Raw genomic sequence first — 22,680 nt, 5'->3', positions numbered from 1 at the left:
TAGGAAATGTCTTAACTGGATCACGTTGTCATTGGCAAATTGAAAAGAACAAAATAAGAGAAAAATATTTTTTTCTAACAGTTGAAGATTAATTTCTACCCAGCAGAAATAACCTATACCATAAATGCCAAACTACTATGTTTCTCAACACAGAACAAAAGATCTGCAAATGCCAGCAAGACTACATTGCTTATGTCTACTTTAGTCTTACTCTTTTTTTTTTTTTTTTTTTTTTTATTCAAGGTCATCCCAGCAGGAAATGAAAAACAGCCATCAGCATAGTAAAAACATTCAAACAGAGCAGAGCATGAAAATTGCACAAAAGAGGTTATATAATCAAGTCAGTGCAGTAACTGGATGATGTCAATGGCACTTTAATGCTGCTTTAACTACTGCCCTGTAAAAAAATGTGTCACTTTGTTGAACAAACAAAGAGAAGGCCACCACTTTAAAAAAATAAAACCAAACCTCACTTTCAGCTATAGCACTACTTGTAGTAAACCTCACTGCTAACACTGTAACATTTTCTAGAATACCAGAGGAACCAAGATTATTTTTTTTGACTGGTTTTAAGATTTAGCTCTAGCAATTCTTTTACGAACAAAATTACATCATTCTCCTTTTTCTTGGCAATTCATTTTCTGGATTAATTCTTCCCCAGTCTAATTACTGATAGAATATGTGATTTTCTTCAGTTTACACAGAGATTTTTATTATCAGCAGCACTCAGCATATAAAATAAATCAGCTGCATTTTTAGATGGGAAACGAAAACATAATTCTTACATGGTGTGTGGGTGTCATAGTCAATAATATTTAGTTTTCCATAATTTTAGTGACAAAAACAGTAGGATCACTAAAAATACTGAAATTTGTAGAACAGGAGTCAGAATATTTGGCAATACTCACCTTCATCATAAAACCATGCTTAAAAAAACATAAAGAATGAATTCTGATTGATGTATCAATTATCTAATTAAAATAATACCCAATTTGCACAAATATTTAAGATTTGTTGGCAGAGAATGCAGTTTTATAAGTCTTTAAAAATACATTTATCAGACACAGCTTTGGTGAATGGAGAGCTTATGATATATCCTTCTCCAAAAGCTAAGGATTTGTTTTAAATAACAATTATTTTCTCATTAGAGTTGAAAGGAAAACATTTAAATGTGAACTCAATGAAAAGCAATACAGTATTGTCTTACTAAGTCTGTAGATCCCCCTGCTGCCCTTGTTGCCAATTTTTCCAACCAGCTATGCAGTACCATTAACAGGACTCGAGTGGGATTTACTGGTTCAAAGTTTTAGGCATGCAGGTTTAATTGTCAAGAATTACACATGGAAATTTTACCATGGCATGATCATGGCTCTGTCTCATCCACCTTCAGAGTCCTCCAAAATACATCCACTGCAGAAATAATGTATTTTGAAATTTAAAATTTTACTTTAGAATGAGAATTAGAAACAATTATATCTTACCAAACCAAAACACACAAACAAAAACCCCTCCTTTTAACAGTATGGGTATGGTTCTAAGAGGCATAACGCTATTTCTGCAGTCTGAAGAAACAAGAAGAAAACGCAAAAATCTGTCTATTTCTCCAAGAGAGATTTTTTTCTAAACCTGAACAATGAAAAGGTTGTTGACAGTACAGTCATGTACCGATAATCATTACTGATTATTTTTGGCAGAAATACACTTGGGAAAGGGCTGCTTTCTTGTCCTGCATTTATACCATGCCCAATAAAATAGGGCATGATAGCTGTGCCTAAGTGCTGTGTTCAGACAAATACATGATGTTTAAGGTCTTGGGTCAAGGAAAGAGTGAACTAATGGTTGGCACAGTCTGTCTTGTAAAAAGCTACTGATAAATCAAAATATTTTTAGAGGAGTAGTGAGATGTTGGAGACACAATCTCTTCTCAGTTTTCTTCTCAATATTTATTTTTTCAACTGTATTTTTCAATCAAAATATAAGTTTCTCCTCTATAGTAGGCTAAAGAAGACACCAAAAATGGAAGCTGACTAGTTTATGGCATACCATGAACCACTGAAACAAATGCAGTAACAATTTCATTTGGTTTTGTAGTTAACAGTTGTGTGAATTACTGTGGAAAAACTCCACAGAAATACTGCTTTATTCTATAGTTATAAATTAATCTCCCTGCCACCCCATTCTGCAACACCAATAATGTTTCTGCACTTTTCTGTCTCACAGGAATGTTTAAGTCTAAACTCTATATCCATGAAATACTGATATTCTTAGAGGAAAGGACTGAAAGCCAGAAGGAAACTTGATCATCCCCTGACCTCCCACACAGGACAAGTCACACAACAGTACAAAAGTTCCTGTCTTAAGGCAATTAGTGCTGTCAGAGCTGAGCCACTCCTTTGACAAAAATATAAAACTGTTCAAAAACACCATGGATCAAGAAAAACCTAATGACTTGCTAGTCATTCTAGTAGTTAAAAATACTCACTGTTAAAAATTGGATAATCTCATCCTACTTCCAGCTTGAGCATGTTTATCTTCAGTTTTTAATCACTAGAAGTAAACAGCTGTAGCTGAGGAGTGGCACTGACCATTTTTTCTTAAAACGGATCCAGAGGAGTTAAGCACTGAAGTTCATACACATTTTTTTCTTTGCAGCAACAGTTCTTAAAGGTTTAAAAATAAATCCTAAAACTCCAAATATGGGTGGGAAGGACAATATATTCACAATTCTTTGTAATTTTTCCTGATTTTGTTCTATGGCAGATAAGTCTTTCTTTATCCATCCATCCAGGAAAATGGATGCAGGTGCAACGCAAGCAAATGAACATGCATACTCATAAAAGAAAATACACATTGATACAGAAGAAGGTATCAGCAGTGAGCTGAAGGCAATGAGCTCTCGGCAACAAAAGATCCTACAGCTGAAAACACAGATATGAATGAGGGCTGGGAAAGAGGTAACAAACTGTGCAGGCAAATCCTAGTATGGAAGTGTGATTTCCCTGTCAGTGCACTTCGGGCGGGTGGGGCTTTACATTCCTCAGGGCAGGCAGCCTCACTGATGCAGTGCATGTGAGCTTGCATTATATTTATTAGACCAATAAATAGCATTCAGCATCTACAATGCTGATGACCTTACTAAAGAATGCCCATTTTGTCTCCTTCAATTCAAAAAGTCTTGCAGTACAAGATCAACATCAAGCCAAAGGATGTGGAAAATTGAAGGAATTGCTGCATCTGAAAATAACATCTAAAATTGACTCAGAAGCCTTTATTCATTGTAAATCTATAGCCTGTCTTCCCTCTCTACTAGGTGGATTTTATCAGAGTATATTTCCAACTGTTATGTACTTTCCAGTTATTTCCAATACAGTGATTGCTCTATTAGATTCAGACAAACTCAGAGGTGTCGTCAGAATTTATCTGGATACCTGTTCTTATAGAATTCCAAGGACATTTTACTATTAATATGAAAAGCATTATTAGCTTGCATAAAGAGTAAAAACAAAAATTTGGGTACTCTATCACTTGGCTACAGACCAGCTTCCTGGTTTCAGACAAAGCCACAGCTCTTCCTTCCACTTCATGGAAAATCCCAGGTCACCTCACTGAAAAAGCTGCAGCTCTTGGAATCGTATTTTCTGTTTCCTGAGGTTAACAGGCTGCCAGAGCAGATAAATCAGCTATTTTCTTGCTCTGCCTCCAGCTCCTCCTGCTCCTGGCAAAGAAAACTCAGAAGAACTGGGAGTGACAGGGTTGTGTTAGGACTCCTCTGATACTTATCTCCTCATTCCTCATCAGTGCAGACAGTGTTCGAACAGGCATCTGTGTGTTCCTGTCTCTTGGAGAAGAGAAGCTGCTTTCTGCCTATGAAAAGCAATGGAAGCAGCTGCTAGAAGACATTCAACCTTAAGGTACCCAACTGAATGACTTTCAGGGAAGGGAATCTCTGGGAACAGATATTACTCCTGCCTTTTTCTTCTTGCTATGTGCATACTAACAGATAACAAAATTATACACAAAAAACCAAATAAAGCAATTCAGAGCCATTACTCATTTCCAACTCCTGCTTCCTACTCATTAGGGAATGAGTTACCTTACAGAACACATCAAAAGATTATATAAAAAATTGATAAATATTATGCTTTATACTATTTTATAGTCTTCCATAACTGGAATTAATCAACAAATAATCATTTTTATTTCACATTCCAAAAGTAGAACTGAACTAAATAATATGCCTACAACTTCTTTCCCTACACATTTATTTTTCTTCTTTCTCTACCTATATTAAATCTGGATTGGCCAGAATGAAAAAAAACTTGGAAAACTGGATTGCTGCAAATTATAGATATGTCTGAAATTTCTAAATAAGTGTTAGCAGTCTTGCCCATGCTTGTTAGTTATTTTAAATCCCAGTGGCCTCAAGAGATCACATCTATTTTGCTTTATGTCATGCACCCTCTTCCTAGTAGTTCTAATATTGGAAGCATTAAATCAACAGTTACAGAAACACAGAATGGTCAGGGTTAGAAGGGACCTCTGGAGATCATCTAGTCCAGCTCCCTTGTAAAGCAGGTTCTCCTAGACCAGGTTGTACAGAATCATGTCCAGGCAGTTTTCTTGAGATTCCACAACCTCTCTGGGCAGCCTGTGCCAGTGCTCTTACATCCTAAAAGGAAAGACATTTTTCCTCATATCCAGATGGAACTTTGTGTTGCAGTTTGCACCCATTGCCCCGTGTCCTGTCACTGGGCACCACTGAAAAGAGCCCGGCCCCATCCTCTCGACACCTGCCCTTAAAGTATCTGTAGGCATTGGTAAGATCCCCTCTCAGTCTTCTCCAGGCTAAACAGGCCCAGCTCTCTCAGCCTTCCCTCACAAGGGAGATGCTCCAGTCCCCTCATCATATTTGTAGCCCTCCGCTGAGCCCCCTTCAGCAGTTCCCAGTCTCTCTAGAACTGGGGAGCCCAGCACTGGACACAGCACCCCAGATGCGGCCTCACCAGGGCAGAGCAGAGGGGCAGGATCACCTCCCTCCACCTGCTGGCCATGATCCTCCTGATGCACCCCAGGGTCCCACTGGCCTTGGCCACCAGGGCACACTGCTGGCCCATGGGCACCTTGCTGCCCACCAGAGCTCCCAGGCCCTTCCCCGCAGAGCTGCCTCCCAGCAGGCCAGCCCCAGCCTGTACTGGTGTGGGGGGTTATTCCTGCCCAGGGGCAGGACCCTACACTTGCCTTTGCTGAACTCCATGAGGTCCCTCTGCGCCCAGCTCCCCAGCCTGCCCAGGTCTCGCTGAATGGCAGCGCAGCCTGCTGGGGTCTCAGCCACTCCTCCCAGTGCTGTGTCACCAGCAAACGTGCTGAGGGGACACTCTGTCCCTTCATCCAGGGCACTGGTGAACAAGCTGAACAGGACTGGACCCAGTACTGACCCTTAGGGAACACTGTGAGCCACAGGCCTCCAGCCAGACTCTGCATCACCGATCACAACCCCCTGAGCTCTGCCACTCAGCCGGTTCTCAGTCCACCTCACTGTCCACCCATCTCACCCACACTGCCTGAGCTTACCTGTGAAGACGTTATGGGAGACAAGTGTCAACAAGCTTGCTGAGGTCAAGGTAGATAACATCCACTGCTCTCCCGTCATCTACCCAGCCAGTCATTCCATCAGAGAAGGCTATTAGATTGTTCAGGCATGATATATTGACTACTCCCAATAACCTTCTTTTCCACCACACACTCGGACATCATCTCCAGGATGAGCTGTTCCATCACCTTTCCAGGGATGGAGGTGAGGCTGACTGGCCTGTAGTTTCCTGGGTCCTCCTTCCTGACCTTATTGAAGACTGCAGTGACATTGCCTTTCCTCCAGCCCTCAGGCACCTCTCCTGTCCACCGTGACCTTTCAAAGATGATACACAGTCGCTCACCAATAACATCTGCCAGCTCCCTCAGCACTCAGGGGTGCGGCCCATCAGGGCCCATGGATTTGTGGGTGTCAGGTTTGCTTAAATGACCTCTAACCCAATCCTCCTGAAGCAAGGGAAAGTCTTCCTTTCTCCAGACTTCCTCTCTTGCCTCCAGGGTCTGGGATACTGAGGGCCAGCCTTGACAGTAAAGACTGAAGCAAAGAAGACATTCAGTAACTCTGCCTTCTCTCTGTCCTTTGTCACCAGGGCACTCATCTAACTCAGCAGCAGGTGCATCTTCCCTTATCTTCTTTTTGCTACTGAGGTACTTGAAAGAAGCCCTTCTTGATGTCCTTGAAATCTCTCACCACTAAATGGACCTTACCCTTCCTCCTCACATCCCTGCATGCTCGGACAGTGTTCCTATATTGCTCCCAAGTGGCCTATCCCTTTTCCCACATCCCATGAACTTCCTCCTTCTGAGTTTTGTCAGAAGCTCCTTGATCATCTATGCAGGCCTCCCGTCCCCTTTGCTTGATTTCTTACTCATAAGGATATACTGATATAGAGCTTAGAGGAAGTGTTGCTTGAATATTAGCCAGCTCGCTTACATCCCCTTAACTTCTAGAGCCCTAACCCATAGGATTCCTCCAAGCAGGTCCTTGAAGACACCAAAGAAGTCCAGGGTTGCAATCCTACTTGCTGCCCTGCTTCCTCCACACAGCATCCTGAACTCCACCATCTCATGACCACTGCAGTCAAGGCTGCCCCAAAGCGTCACATCCCCAACCAGTCCTTCTTCTTTGTTTGTGAGTACAAGGTCCAGCAGCCTCCTTTGCTTGTTGGCTCCTCCCCCACCTGTGTTAAAATGTTATCACTACTCTGCAGGAACCTCCTGGACTGTATATGCCCAACTGTGCTGCCTTTCCAGCTGGTATCAAGGTACTTGAACTCCCCCATGATAACCAGGGCTTATGATTGTAAGCCTATCTCCAATTGTCTGTAGAAGGCCTCATCAACTTCCTTTTCCTCATCAGGTGGCCTGTAGTAAATATCCACAATGGTGTCACCCACATTGGCCTGTCCCTTAATCTTTACTCATAAGCTCTTGTCTCATTCTGCATCCACTCCTAGGTAGAGCTCCATACATTCCAGTTGCTCCCTCACATAAAGAGCAACACCACCATCTCTCCTGGCTGGCCTGCCTTTCCTAAAAAGTACATAGCCATCCACAACAGCATTCCAGTCATGAGCTATCCCACCATGTGTCTATAACTGCAATGAGATCATGTCCCTGTGACCACTCTAATTCTCCCTGTTTATTCCCCATGCTGCGTGCATTGGCAGACAGGCATTTCAGACAGGCAATTGAGCATGCAGATTTCCTAGGAGGGGTGCTTGAGGATCCGCCACAGCCACACACACCCTTGAGGTGCCTGGCCTTCTGGTACACATCGTGGGAGGCAGCTAAGGAACATATATCACTGCTCTGGTTGGCCTGGCTTATTCCCCAGTTGGATGTGATGGCGTGAGCATTGCCACGTTGGACCCCCTTCCCCTCAAGTCCTTCAGCTAAAAGCCCACCTCACCAAGCTGGCCAGCCTGCTGCCAAAGATGCCCTTGCCTCCTCTAGACAGATGAACCCCATCCCTCCCTAACAGGCTGTAATCAAAGAATGTCCCATTGTCATAGAAGCCAAACCCCCTCAAAATGGCACCAACCGCAAAGCCAGAAGCTGATGTTCACTATGATGTCTAATTAATTAAAAAACACTTTTTTATATCTACGTAACTATTTCTTCATATTAACGAAGTACTAAAAGTATCAGAAAAAAGCATGAAACAGTTTGACAGGAAGCATTTTTACACACTTACATGTTGTTACTAAGGCCAAAAAATTAATTTCTGAGTATAAGACAATTCTGTGCTCCTTCAGTCTTCACAGTTTAATGCCAATTTTAAAGTTATAATTCAATCTGATTTTTTCCACTTTGAACATGTTCCAACTTACATCCTTGTTTTCATTACCCCCTATCAGTTACAAGCTAGCTATCACTCAGGCCATATAAATACCATTTGGGCCGTGTGGAAAGCAACCCCACATGCCTCCCAGTAACACATCATAGCTAACGTGGATTCTCAAGGGGTCCTTCCTAGCGTTCAAATGGAAAGAAAAACGCTTTCAACCACCCATGTATGCAAAAGAAGGGGAAAAGTTAAAACATTTTATTAGTATTGCCAAAGTAGAATGAAAAGAAAATACTAGAAACATCTCTGAAAGGTTAAATAAAAGCCTGCCTTTTACGAAAATCAGATGGTTTAAAATATCCATATAATAAATGAAGTAGCATGACAACTCAATAGATGGGAGATCTATTAAAAATTAATTTGTGAAAGTTAAAATTGTAAACGTTTCCAAAGGCACATGCTTTGGCTGCCAGGTGGCAGTGGCAGGCCCGGAAGGGTGCAGAGCTGGTGGGCAGCAGCTCTTGCTTCCAAGGCAAGGAGGGAAAATGGAACGGGACCTTTTCTGCAATAAGATCTCAGCAGGAAGACTCTGTGCATGCCAAACCTGCCCCTTCAAATCCCATCTCAAACTCTAGGCTATTTTTACGGTTTTCCCTGAGGGCAGGCCTATTTCGGTGAGGCCCCATGGGCAGTTAACAGCTTCCCTCAGGAAGCAATGCCTCCCCTCCTGCCCCCACCAGGCCACCCTTTCCCTGGGGGCTAACATGAGTGGCCACAGACATTGCAGCCCACAAAATCAGGGAAATGATTCAGAGTGAAAACAAATGTTTTCCCCTTATTTTTCAGCTAACTCTCAGAATTGACTGAGAAGACCAAGGGCAGGAATGAGCAACTACTGTTGGCACCCAGCAGCCAAAAGAAACCCAAGTACCACCCACAGGGTGTTTCTGGGTTGTTTTATTTTTTTATTATTTTTTTTTTAACTGCAAAGGGGTACAATTGCTGTTATGTAAATTAAAACAGAAAATTGAAACAAAACAAATAGGTACAGACTAGCATTAATATACTAAATAGAGCAGCTACTTAAATACATTAGATTTACTATTTCCTCTTAATAGACAGCATAGTCATCACAAAAAAATAAGTTTGAGTACTATGTACAGCCAAAAATTTAAAAACAATCTTGGTTTTAATAAGAAGATATAGCTACTAATTTTTACAGCTTTGAACAACAGATTCTTCCAATGTTTCTACTACCCAAAAATACATATTTACATGTCTAGGAAATGTATAAACTACTAATACTGTGCTTGACTAAGAACACTGTCATACATGTGGCTTAAAAGCCAGTGAAAAAATCCCTTCCACAAATATTATACACCAAATTTTAACTTCACCTGAGAAAGAATCCTCTGGACCCACAGCTAAATTATTGATGCTGTAAGACTGGTCAGAAGCACAAATAAACCCTCTGGTCCAGAGGCATACAAATGCCAACTTAGGGCTGGGTTTTCCATAAATACTTAAGGCACCTTAAGTAGAATTTAAGAGGCTGAAGAGTGCAAGCCACACAGCACTCAACCTCTTAAGCACATAAATTTCTACTGGTAAAGTTTCCTCAAGCATCAGAAGTTGTGCTAGTACAGTAGTGTCATGGCTGAAATCTCTCCTGAGAGATTATACACTTGATCTGGTCTCTGGAGGGCCAAATCCTTCCCATGTCTAAACCACACTGCTGAAGATAAAATGTCCATTAAGCTCAGCCTTATTTCCCACCCACTGAAGCTTTGTCACAATGCAGTGAAAAGCAACAGATTTTAGGAATCAAAGAGACACCAACCAAGATGAAAAACAAACAAACAAACAAAAAACAACAACAACAAAAAAACAACCACCAAACCATCAAATTTTAAATCCACAAAGGTATTCAAGAAGTTTTTCAAATCCTGCTGCTACTTGAAATCTCTAGTATGTGGGTCCAGATCTTACAAAGAATTTATTTTATGGGATCTGCCATCATGACCAATTATCTCCAAAGTTCAAAGTTAAAAAATAAATTAATTCTACCCCAATCATCAGCTTCTTTTTAAAGCAGGTTTTTTATGTATACTGTCCAGAAGATTAACTCCTGGAAAATTAAATATCCCTTCAGAGGAATAATGATATTTTCAAAGCAAAGTCAACCTACAAAATCCAATAACTAAATAAGAAAATATTTTAATATTTAAGAATCCTACAAATTCTCCTTCAGATAACAGACTAAGATATCTTTTGTATTATAGACTAGTGATGATATATATATTTCTTCTGATTTTCAGGAGAAGAGTTTGGGAAGGTAGTTATGGGAATATAACAATAAAAAAACCCTAACAACAATCAAACCCCAACCAGGATACAAGTTCTGCCATAAACAGTATCTGACAGGCAAAACAGGTACTTGCTCTGTTCTAATGCTATTAAAAAACAATTCCTCATGGATACCCACAGAAAAAAAGTGAATGAAGGGTAATAGAAAACTGTTACCTGAAGAATCTGGGTTGCACAGAAATTACTGGGTTTGTATATACTGTGGGAATTCAAGATTTTACCAGTATTGAAAAGACAAAACTAATTTGAATTCAATTTGATATTGCTGAATTATTAGTGCCAAACCACAATTAGCTCTTATACATTTCTTTGATGAATACGGGATTATAAACACATCGCATGGAGTTACAAAACTGACCTACATAATATACCAGAGTACTTGAGTGTGTGGGCTGTATGCAAGTAATTTGCCTACTCTATCTGTTCTCTAGGTGTTGTTCGCATTGCAAGTTCATTAAAAATTGAAAACTTCCCCTGTACTATCTAAAGTATTTGGCATACCCACAAATTTCTTCAAAGGATAGTTCTGTCTTACATCTATTAATGGATAGATCTTTTATACAGATATGACCAGTATAAAGATTGGCACTGAATGCTGGTTAATGTTGGGGTTTTTTATTATAAACCTTGCTTTCTGTCACTTAATTACTTTTCCAACCTTTTCAACTGGAAACATCCAATGAATACTGTCTCAGACTATTTTTACATTTTAGACAAAATTTTTCTATTTCCACTTCTTTCATGCAATTCGTCACTTGCAAGATGTATCCAAAATGTTTAAGGAAAAAAAGCAGACGTCAAAAAGAAAACATCTAGTACAGAAAGAAAATGAATTTGATACAGTTTTTATAAAACATCTCAGAAAACACTCATAATTGGAGGATTAGAGGATTTTCTGGCTCAGACTTCAAAACTGTCATTTATTGAATCAAGAAAGATGTTTTGCATGTATCAAAATTTTAGAAGTTTCAAGTGATTTAGCTTATTAACAGAGCACTCAGGAAAAGGAATATCCTGAGTTTTACAAATTGCTTTACATAGAGTGTAGATGTTTTCTATACTAAGAAAGTTAATTATAGACTTTTGATAATTGTCTGGTAGTAATTATTTACAATCCTAACAGCTTCAATCCACACAGAAAATATGCTTTATCTGTACATAAAATTCTGACTAGCAAACACTTTAATTGATTTACTTTAATAGTACCCGTGTAGTAGGTAGAATCAGCTACACTTACTTAAACTTTGCCCAGGCCAGTAAAATTAAATCAGAAAGTTCGTGACTTGAATCTGGCCAGAGCAAACCACCTACTCACATAAACAAATTGTTCTCACTGGCAGTTGCAGCTTTGCAGTTGTTCTCACCCGATGGAAGTCTGTCCTTTTTCTGGCACTTTAAACCAAATGCCTGGACCTTTTTTATTGGAGATTGAGAATGTTACCTAACTGAAATATCTGAACTTTATGATTCAGTTTGTCTTTAAAAAAATACTCCCACCGCTCAAATTTCTCAGAGTTTATCAAAATGCCATCAAAACTTTTTTCTTGAACCTAAATCAGTTATTAACCCAAAGAGTGGCAAAATATCCCTTAAAAGGCATCCTGATTTGATAGGCAGCATCCCAGCAGGAAATAAATCGCTGTGTATTTTTAATATACATACACCACACCATCACACTGCTGGTCTAGCTTTTTGCATTATCTTAGCAGACAACGTAATGCAGCATTTATTTGTATTTATTTTGAGTTCTGAATTGCTCACTAGAGTTATCTGTGCACAAGGCCAAACACTGCCCCACATATTTTCCAAAATACTTTTGAAAAACTGGACACAAAAAAATGTTTCCTCATTCACCATTAAAGCATTGTGAGACTTTGATTCAGACAAACTTTAAAGATTTGAATATTGATGACAGATTTCATTCTGATTATCATAAAATTTATCTGCTTGTCATGATAATCAGTCATTAAATAGAAGCCACCATGAGATACCAAAGTGAGATTTTATATAGAAGGGCCAACCAAAACAATGTAAAAACAAAATATTTGCCTTCTGTGGTGGCACAGTGGACCTTGAACTGATGCTATAAGACTCTGAATTTAATTGTTTTGAGAAGTCTGCACTTAATTTCATGCTGCCTCAGCTATGATGCTCACAATGCCTGGAGATAAGTCAAAGGAAGCATGGACTTGCTTATTCTATACTTTTTCCTCCTATGAAGGAAACCAGCAGCCATATGGCTAATAAAAGGCAATTAAATCTGTTAGTCTGGCTAACACAATGCAAATAACTTATCACTTAGCAGTCATCATCCTGATTACCAAAACCAGTCATTAGTTAAGGTAACTGTGTACAAAATAATATTCTTTTCCTTTTTTAGACCAGCCAGGCAACGAGCAGACTGTTGTAATAAGTGATTTAAGAGGAAAGAATGCTGAAAGAAAATGTTTCTGAAAGATCCGGGGAGTGGCAATTGGAAAGAGAATAAAAGGTTTGAAAGTCCGAACAACAACAGATCACCAAAAAAAAGGGAGCAATGTCGCAGTCATTAAAACTAATTTTGCAGTTAAATACATATGCTCATTGTTTTGTTAGTAAAACTTCAAAATCAGCTCGGGGGAAAAAAAAACAACGAAAAAACAAAAACAAGAGACAACATTGTGTTGCACCAAATTCGCATTTTTTATTCTACATACTTTCACCAGGTTCAAGAAGCCATGCCAGACACCGCACAAACTCTTCAATATCCTAATCTTTGCTAATCTTTGTAAATACAGATTAAACAAAAAGACATGAAGCTGAGAGCCCACATCAGTCTCTCCCTCATGTCTTTCTCAAGAAATTTGAGAATCTTTACTATTTGGAATAAATTAAACATTTATCCATTTTTTTTTTTTAAAAGACCTCACTTGACTTTCATTAGCAACAGTAATAATTCCATACCAAAAAGAAATCAAATTTGGCAGCCTGGTAAGCAAAGGAAGGAAAAAGAAATATTCGAGTCATTCCATTCCAGTTCAGCCAGCTCTCATTGCACCATCTCTTTGGATTGTCTTGAAACTCTGCCCATGTATGCAATAATAAAGCCTGTAAAGCTATTTTTGTTTTGTTTTTTCATCAAATCCAAATGGAACATACGATAAAGACAATTTGGCTCAGTTGTTTCCATTTTACTGTATATATATACACACACACACAATATGTATAGCATGTGTATATGTATGTATATAAACACAGACATACACACAAGTATTTAAAATATTAACTTATTTTTATACATAAACTTCTACAGAAAGACAAGCAACTGTAAATATTTAGCTTGTGTGATATAGATTTTAAATATCACCTTTATAAAAGGACCTTTTTTTTGTAAGTGAAGTCTTAGCCTATAAGGCTGTAAACACTTTGGGCTGGAAACGGATTCAGTAAATGTTCAAGCCCATAAAGAATCAGAAGCCTGGGGATCACTCATATAATCAAAGCTAAGCATAAATTCATATTTGTGAAGTGAGATCTAGAGCACACAAAATATTTGATCATAAAATAATATAAGAAGTGAGGAAAAATACCGTGAACAAACTACAATAAGCTTTGAAAGTCTCAGAAATCTGAAACAAAAAAAGAAATAAATGAAAAAAATACCATTTTGGGAGATGAAGCAAGATGGGTGAAAAGTTAGTTTTTCAATTGTTCAAAACAGAATTGGAGCCTGAAAACATTTTCATTTTACCCATTATGCATAGTAAAATATTCTTGTAAAAGGACATTTTTAATACAAAAAATAAAATATTATGCAATTTTACACATCACATACTATTTATCCTCTTCTTTTATTTTCTGAATAGTTGTCTGCTATTTTCTGTCACAATAGCAATTTCTTCTATTGTATTATGTTGTTTTCTTTCCATAGCCGCCACCGATCATTAGCCTGAGCTCTGCCCTCTTCTTTACTGGCCATACTTTCTATTTTTCTTTTCTGCTAGACTTTCAACTTTTTAATTTAGTCTTAGTTTCCTAACAAGCCAATCCATAAGCACAGATGGGGAGCCTAACATATTTAATATCTAAATGACCAAGTCAGTAAGAAATACTCAGAAAAAAGGAGGTTGGAATATTTATTAGTCATATTTTTCTCTTAGTCATGTGTTTACCACAATGTTAGATGAGACATTTACTCCACTCCTTGTGTCTCAGATCCAGACCATCCTGATGATGCAAGGGATAGGCATCTCCCTGTTATTCTTCCTTCAGCCTTCTTTGTGAATGAGGAGAGGAAGAGTGTATTTACTCATGTCCAAGCATCCATTTTTTACTCTTTCCAGTGAGTAATCCTATGTTTGTCTCTGCAACTCAAAAATTTCTTATTCAATGTTCCTCATGCCCCTAAATTCCCCAAAGTAATCATAACAGTTGATATAAGTCATCACTTCTTATTTTGGTGGTGTTTGGGAAAACTGAGAAACACAAGAGGCACTGAAGCTATCTGTTAGCAGAATCAGGAAGGAAGAAAGAAAAATGTTTAAAACTGATTTTCAACTAAGGAGCTGGACAACAATACCAAGCGATCCACTGATCTACATAATCTTCATGGCTTTCTAAAAAGTTTCAGTAGAACAAATGTAAAAATCTTGTGCTGACCACAGTCCAAACTCCCAAAGCTTTGGCAATTAGAAGACAATCTTTTGAAACAGCTAGACATCCTACACAGTCCTGATGAGCACATAAAGAGATGTTGGTAGTAAATGGTGAACTTTTACAGCAAGGGAAGGTCACCAGTACAGTTTCAGAGAGCTGTACTGTGTTCTGCATTGTTCATTTTATTCATTAGTGGAAACGGGATGAACAACACAGGGAACAAAGTTTTGCTTATGACATTCATCTATTTTTAAGAAGTCCGACTAGGAAGAACAACAGAAGGAACTATCAACAGACCATGAATAGCTATCAAAATGCAGACCTAATGCATGTGAATACAAAATTATGCATATGGAGAAAACCAAACTTTACAAATAAAGTGGTGGGCCTAGAACTGATAACTACTACTTATGGACGTGATCTTAAGCCACCCTTGACAACTGCATGAAAACAACAGTTCAAGAGAAGAAAATATGTTGGGAATTATTAGGAAAGGAACAAAAAATAAAAATAGACCATTCTAATGTTGCTTTATAAATTCCCAGTTAGCCCACATACCAGATCTGTCCCTGCAAACACTGGGGAAAGTTAGAATTCCATCACCTCAAAACCCAACAGAGTGGGGAAGGAGCAATTTACACCACGTAGTTTGTGTAGTGCTCCTGGTCAGCAAAAGTTATGAGTTTAAAGTAACAGCTAAATTAGTTGAAAAAAAAGAGGTTAAACAATTTGTGGAGGAGAAAGCCATCAAGATTTACTTACAACATGGAAATAATGTTTAGCTCAGAAAATCCCTAAGCTGCAATTTCAATTATTACAAATTATATTATAGGGATGAACCATTATATACTGCTCTATGGTGTCTAATTGTTTGTTAACTGTACTTTCAGTCACTCTCAAAGAACAGATTTTAGGTCCAATGAATCTTTGGTTTTACCCATTACAGATATCATTCTGTAAATAAATACCAATCTAGCATTTTCACACTCAAATGATAAGCATTTAGCGCTCAAAAATACATGTTAGTAAAAAAAAAGATGAAACCCAGAAATTATATTTTTTAACTGTAACATAAGACAACATATTCCTCTGAAGACAGTGTGTTAAATATACAGCAAGACACTTGCAGGAAACAATGGGTATGATTTTGCTTCAACAAAGAATTTGATGAGGGTTGACTTGCTGCTGAGGTGACAAAAATACATTTCCACTAGTGGATCTAGTGTCTTGCAGATACGTTCTTGAAACGAAGACTCGGTTGGGCCTTCTGCTGCATCCCTCAACAGCTTTCCCTAATGCCTCCAAGTAAACACCAATCAATGTGCCCTTCTGCCCCTGCTAATGACAAGCACATTGTGCAAACTCTGCAAATGTCTCCTTAACACACTCAGAAAACTGAACTGCAGAAGACTAGTCAACACACTCATGCTGGAGAAGACATGAATAAATGAACAAACTGCCCAGCAGTAAGTTTCATTCAGCTGTCCGAACAGAGCTGCCTGTTGGTTTCGATCTTCTAGGCTATCCAAGACAATGGTTGGGACTAAGCAGGTACAACACAGGCCCAACGAGACCTGTTTGGTGAGGCAGCATGAGGCTAAAAACTATTTTCTGAAGGGAATTCAAATGGCGCTAGATACTATAATTAGCAAATGACGGCGTTTCCTTTTGGATGAGCCGCATCGTGCTCCAGGCACCATGGACTGTATTGGCTAAGTCACTACTCACTAGAAGGGAAGCTCAGTCACCAAACATGGCTGTGTTCTCCTCTGTACAGAGACCTAAGCGTAGGTGTTTTAATCTCAAGTTGAACTTGGCACTTGGTCATAAAATTTCCATGAAGGAAGACCTAAGATGATTTTTATTTAAATAATCTAATGCTTTCCCCATATTTTGTGTAATTCAAGCAAACCATCATTGGCATCTAATGCAGCCTGCTGCCCAGCCACCAGGCTGTCAAGATCTGTGTCAGTATTTAGTTACTCTCAAATACTTCAAGTAAACATTCAGGATCTGTTCTTTTTTGAACCTAAATATATACAAATCTCTGAGTCTTATATCAGCGTCACATCTCTCATCTACCTCCTATATGTCAATTATGCTCAGCAGTGATTGAGTTTACTCACAGCCCAGATTTGAGATTACAGTCCTTTGCATTTCACAGTGTTGAGCTGTATTTATTTGCTGTCTCAATTACTTAAACTACAGGAATTTTTCTGAAAGGATTTCAAAGATCTGATTGGAAGCAAGGATGCTGCATTTTTCAGATGAGAACGGGATGTCAGTTTGGAAACTGATAGTGTATCCTTTGCAAACAGCAGTTCTGCAAATAGAATGTATCCTTCTGCTATGACAGCCCAGACACGCCCTGAGAATCCTGCACTGACAGTATTCATACATATCACACATTTCTTAATAGAGGCATTTAGGGAAAAGAGGCATAATGTTACTGCAAATCAACACTGAAATGCAAAATGTCATTATGTTTCCATTACCCCTACCTCTTTGGTAATTATGTATACTCCAAACAGATGTGTGATTCAGTTTTGGTGAGTTTTTTTGGTTTGTTTGTTTTTTTTTAAAAAGCCACAACTGTATGAAGATAGATGCTTTTGAAAAGCATCAGTAATGTTTTCCACTGGCATTATAAGTGTACATTAGATTCCACAAAAATTCTCACAGAGCTATGAAAAAAATCTAAGTACTTCTTATACAGCTGTCTAGAAACTCACCATAGGATTAAACAACCAATGCTTTCCCCTTGGGTTGATTCTTGACATGTAACTACAAACCAGAAGTTAAAATAGATAAATAAGTAAAAAGGTATGCACTGTAAACTGTCCAATTCTTAGGATATGTTGGAATCATGTAAACAAAAGCAGTAACACCAAGACTGTTGCCTTCAATTTAATTTCAATGACTACTTCAAAAGCTGCTCACCTGGAATGATTGCAATTTATAAAGTCCTATTAAGGTCTGATCACTTATACCAGTGTATTGAAAAGGTGGTTTATTCATAACAGACATGCAGGAGAGCCAAAGTAATAACTACTCATATGAGTAATTTGTAAAATATTTGCTTTCAAAGTAAATTTTTCTCCTCAATAATTTGCATGCCATTCTTAGGGCAAATCAAGTCCACTTTCTTTTGTGACAGTTATTTTTTTGTCAATTTTTACCTCTTCTGCTTATAACACAAGTTTCTATTCTTACTCAGTCTGTGAGACCCAACTGCAGTGACTGCAATTACGCTTGTACAGCTAGCAAAAATAAAAATCAGAGAACATCCAGGTGCTGCCAAGAAAAACTGAAAAAATTTTAGTATTGGTCTGAATATGTGTAACTAGTCCTGTAGACAGGTCTGGATTTTGGCCATGTTTAGGCAAGATACAGAAATTAACATATTGCATTGATACTCAAAGGACCCCTGTCAGAATTACAAACACCATGAAGCAGAAATGGCTGTAAAACACAGACATCCCCCAAATAAATGTAAAATGGGATACAATTCAGGGAACAGAGGACAGCAGCAGTACTACATCCAGAATTTTACATTCCTCAACTGTTTAAATGGTTTAATGTAAATATGTTCCAGCAATTTCCATGAATACAGGAGCACTCTATATTTAGTCAGAGATCACAGGAAACTTCCACAACCATACTTAAGGCATGAAGTGGTTTTGCAAACCACTTTGGAAGCGGATCACCATTCTTAAGGGAAGTCAGCACAGAACTGTGATGCTGGCCCTAGTCCTACACAAAGAGCCTGGGCAATAATCTCATCTTGGGTGAAACACACGTGCTCATGCAAGGCTCCACCAGCACTTTCAAAGCTGGCAGAATGCACCCTGCAGAAGAAATCTAAGCTGTGGATCCCAGCCGGCAGCAGGGAAGGGGGAAGTGCCAGAAAGTGGGAGAAGCAGGAGAGAGTGAGAAAATGTACAGCCTTGCCATAGGCACTGGCAAGGTCAGCAACTAGCAATGTTATGAACAGTTTTCAAAAAGAAAGCCTGAGATTAGAAGTAGACATTTTTGATATGTGGGGGAAAGCATTTGGCTGCACTGTTGGTCTGGGCCCCATGCTGTTTTAATCCATGTAACAAATTATATGTGAAGTAGAGCAAAGTCAACTCAGCTTCCAAAATGGGACAATTTTCAGAACCAGTGCTCAGCAAAATACAACATAACTATGCGCTTACAAATGAGAAAACTTATGGTTATTTTTTATAATTTTTTTAATTATTATTTTTTTTTTTACAAAATTACTTTACACAGTCAATCTCTGTTCTAAGGAAGAAATGAAAGACAAGAATGTGGAATTTACCAATGCCAACAAAAATGGGCTTAACCCATCAGCAACACATTTTGCAGGATTTTGTAAACCCATGTTTTAAAGGTAAAGGCATTCACTTGAAATTAACTCATTATTTCTAAATATCTAGTTATCAACACCACACCGAAGAAAATACTTTTAAAATGCAGGCTCCGTATTAAAGACAAACTGTCAGAGTTTAACCAAAGATGAAAAAACTGCTTTTTTTCATGCTTAAAAAAAGAAACTATCCTGGAGCATAGAAATTTTTCTGTGGGTGATGGGCTACCTGCATGAAGCATAACACTGCTGTGTAGGACTGCAGTTCTACATCACAGGAAAGTAAAAAACTAGTAATTCAATGAGTACCTCAGACATGTAATAATTATTCTGAAAGTATATCCTATAGCTAAAGGTAGGCAATTCATATACAATAGGTAAGCTATTAATTTATAATTGGTACCTTCAAACTACCAATTACTAAATAAATTGTACCATTGTTCTTTGTCCCAGAGATTCATAATTCCTTTCAGCCCATCTCCTCCCCATTCACAGACATTCAGCAGAACTGTAGCAGGAGGAATAATTGTGCATTTACAGGCATAGTGTTACTTATATATGTTATAATAGTCCCCTAGCTGGTTGGTGGAAAAGGAGAATACACATTACCAGATGACAAGTAAGGCCACCATTACGATTTAAAGAATGCTGGTCATCCACAGGCTTATTTTAAGAATTACTGTTCTTTATCAAGCTGAAAAAATGCTTTTAACTTCTTTTGCATTACCTCTGCTGCATTCAGGCTTGCATTATACCAGAATGATAATTCAGATTTGGGATACTAGACAATTTGATGTATTAGTGGGGTTAGACAAATATAATACTTGCATTGTTCATACATTCCCCTCTGACTCACTGCAAGATTATAAATACCCACTGTAAGGGGAGCTCCACCCTGGCTAGGTTTAATCTAATACTTTCTGCTGTTGCAGGCCCTTCTACCTTTAACATGAAACCAAGCCATTAAGGCTTGATTCCATACTCTAAAGATGTTTTTTGCTTTGTTTTGTTTTGGTTTTCACATTTAAGGTGATTCACAAAACTGGCTTTACAGAGTTTCCTGTAATCTCAAGGCAAAAGGTGTTCTGTAAATGTACTTTGTTTCAAATGTAAGAAACATTAACCACCCACTTCCTGCGCTGTTCCCTAAAAGGTTTACAAGTACTGCAGGGCTAGCCCCACTCTGCCAAAAGGCTGCGCTTCTTGCCAAGGAGGGACTCAGTTAACGCTAAATGACTGTACTCTTCACGTTAAATAATACTTGGAAGCTGAAACACGCCAAGGCTTTATAGATCCCTTTTGAAAATATCTGACAGAGTCACAAGTCAATTTATTACAGGAGGCCCCGCAGAAAATTCCCAGGGCCCGGCTCTGCTCAGCTTCCAGGGCTGCGTGCTGCAAGGGGAGGGCAGGGCGGGTGCCAAGGGCTGCCCCCGCCCCAGGACGGACAAGCGGGTCAGCAGCACACAGCCGTGCCTCACGGTAAGCCTCGGAGCAACACGGCGTGTGATGTTCTTTCCCAACTTTTGCATTTATGACAGGTAAATACGGCTGGAAAGGTAACCGTTTCAGCAAAATTAATGCGAATTAAATAAATGTCTATCGCTGCCAATACTAGGTTTTATTACCGATACAATCCCACTCAGAACAGTGGCAAGACACTATAGAGGAACAGCAGGGCGTTTCAGCTGGCACAGGGGTGCCTGAATTAAAAACCAAGACATGAAATAGCGCTCACAAGTCTCTGCAGGAACTTGAACCCGGTCAATTTTCAGTAAACCCAGGGTTTGGGTCCCGCTTTGCTCGTACATCCCCCACCGTGTCTCAGAACTGAACAGAAAGTGCTACATACACCCCCGCCGCTCCTCCCGCCAACTGAGTATGCTTTTAAGCAGGATACTAAGGAAGCGGCAAAACCCTTCGAGGGACGATTAAGCCGTAGACACAATGCCCGTAGGCTAACCAGAAAATCCACCTCCAACCGCAAAACCGGGGGCACCGGCCAGACCCCGCCCGCCCCCCGCGCTGGAGAAGCCGGGCCAGGGCGCGCCGGGGCGCCGCCACCCGCCGGGCCGAGCGGGCAGCGGGACCGGGGGCTGCCGAGCCCAGCCCCGGTCCGCCGAGCTGCGGGCAGCCCCAGGCCACGCCGCCTCCCGGAGGAGCCCCGCGAGCAGCGGAGTGGGGGGCGCCCGGGGCCGCTCGAGCAGAGCCACCGCCGCGGGTCCAGCCCCCGTCCCCCGGCCGCAGACAAAGGGCTGAGCCTCCACCGCCACCCAAAGTGCCTCCCACCCAGGTACCCTCCTCCTCCTCTGCCCTCCCTCCGCCCCGCCGAGCCGCCGCCGGCGCGGCAGCCCCCGCCCGGCTACTCACAGGATGGTGGTCTGGGGGGACACGGCGGGGACGCTCTCCAGCATCAGATGCATGCAGCGCACCGTGCTGCGGAAGCACAGGCAGCGGCTGGGGCACCACACGCTCCCGCGCTGCTGCGGCGGCGGCTGCGCGGCGGCGAGCCCCCCGCTGCGGAGCAGCAGCAGGAGCAGGAGGCAGAGGCCGGGGGCAGCCGCCGCTCCGCGCCGGGCCATGCTGCGGGGCGCGGGCAGGAGGAGGAGGAGGAGCAGGAGGAGAGGGGCTCCGGGAGTTCCGCGTCGCGCCCGCTCCGCTCCCCGGCCGCGGCTGCCGCTCTGCTCGGCGGCGGGGCGCTCCCGTCCCCCCGCGCAGGCTGGAGGAGGGGACGGCGGTGGGACCGCCCCGGCCGGCGGCGGGCTGGGGGCCGCCCCGCAGCGGGGGCTCCGCGCCGCCCTGCGCACGTACCGCGGGGCAGCGCCGCGCATCGGGGCCAGGGGTCCCACCGCCCCTGGGCCGCCGCTCCCCCCCCCAACTCTCGCCTCCATCCCTTGAACGGGGGACTGAAAGCACCCCCTGAGGCGGACGGCTGCGTACACCTCCGGAGAGGAGAGGATGCAGGCAAAACGAAGGGAAGCGAGAGCAGTGGAGAAGGGAAAAGAAAGGGGGGGGGGGGGGGGGGGGGGGGGAAGGAAGGGGAAGGAGCGGAAGGGAGAGCAGAAAGCACAGAGAAGGGGGGGGGGGGGGGGGGGGGGAGACAAGGGAAGGAGAAACCCTTACGGGAAGAAGCAAGTTCAGTAAACCACCTCCCGTTTCTGCCCTGCTCTGAAAGACTCACATTCACAACCCTTGGACTGCCCCCTCGCAGTGCTGCAACTTTGACCCAGGAACATCTGTGGGATTTGCCCTGCATTACCTTCAGCTGATGAGTTTGGGTAGGTGCGTACTGGTGAGGAGGTGTAAGAGGACCACCAGAATGCAACTGTACTCACAAGAACAACGGTTGCAGTCTTAGCTCCCATGATCTCAATGCTTTCTCAGAACAACTTTTGTCTGAGAACCAGACGTGTTGAGATGTCTCATG

The 22,680-nt window shown here is 41.0% G+C and overlaps 1 protein-coding gene across 1 annotated transcript in view; it reads right to left on the bottom strand.

Moving 5' to 3' along the window:
• The window catches only part of PXDN (peroxidasin), a 90,338-nt gene extending 68,157 nt beyond the window's left edge, over positions 1 to 22,181 (bottom strand). The window contains exon 1 of the mRNA XM_037391973.1: positions 21,624 to 22,181. Coding sequence (XP_037247870.1) covers positions 21,624 to 22,144 — 521 coding nt within the window. The 5' untranslated portion in view covers positions 22,145 to 22,181. The remainder of the gene's footprint in view (positions 1 to 21,623) is intronic.
• Positions 22,182 to 22,680: the final 499 nt, after the last annotated feature.

The sequence above is a fragment of the Falco rusticolus genome, chromosome 6 (genome assembly GCF_015220075.1).
Source record: "Falco rusticolus isolate bFalRus1 chromosome 6, bFalRus1.pri, whole genome shotgun sequence".
Classification (NCBI taxonomy): Eukaryota; Metazoa; Chordata; class Aves; order Falconiformes; family Falconidae; genus Falco; species Falco rusticolus.
Note: the sequence above shows the minus strand (reverse complement) of the source record. Positions and strands in the feature narration are given on the sequence as shown.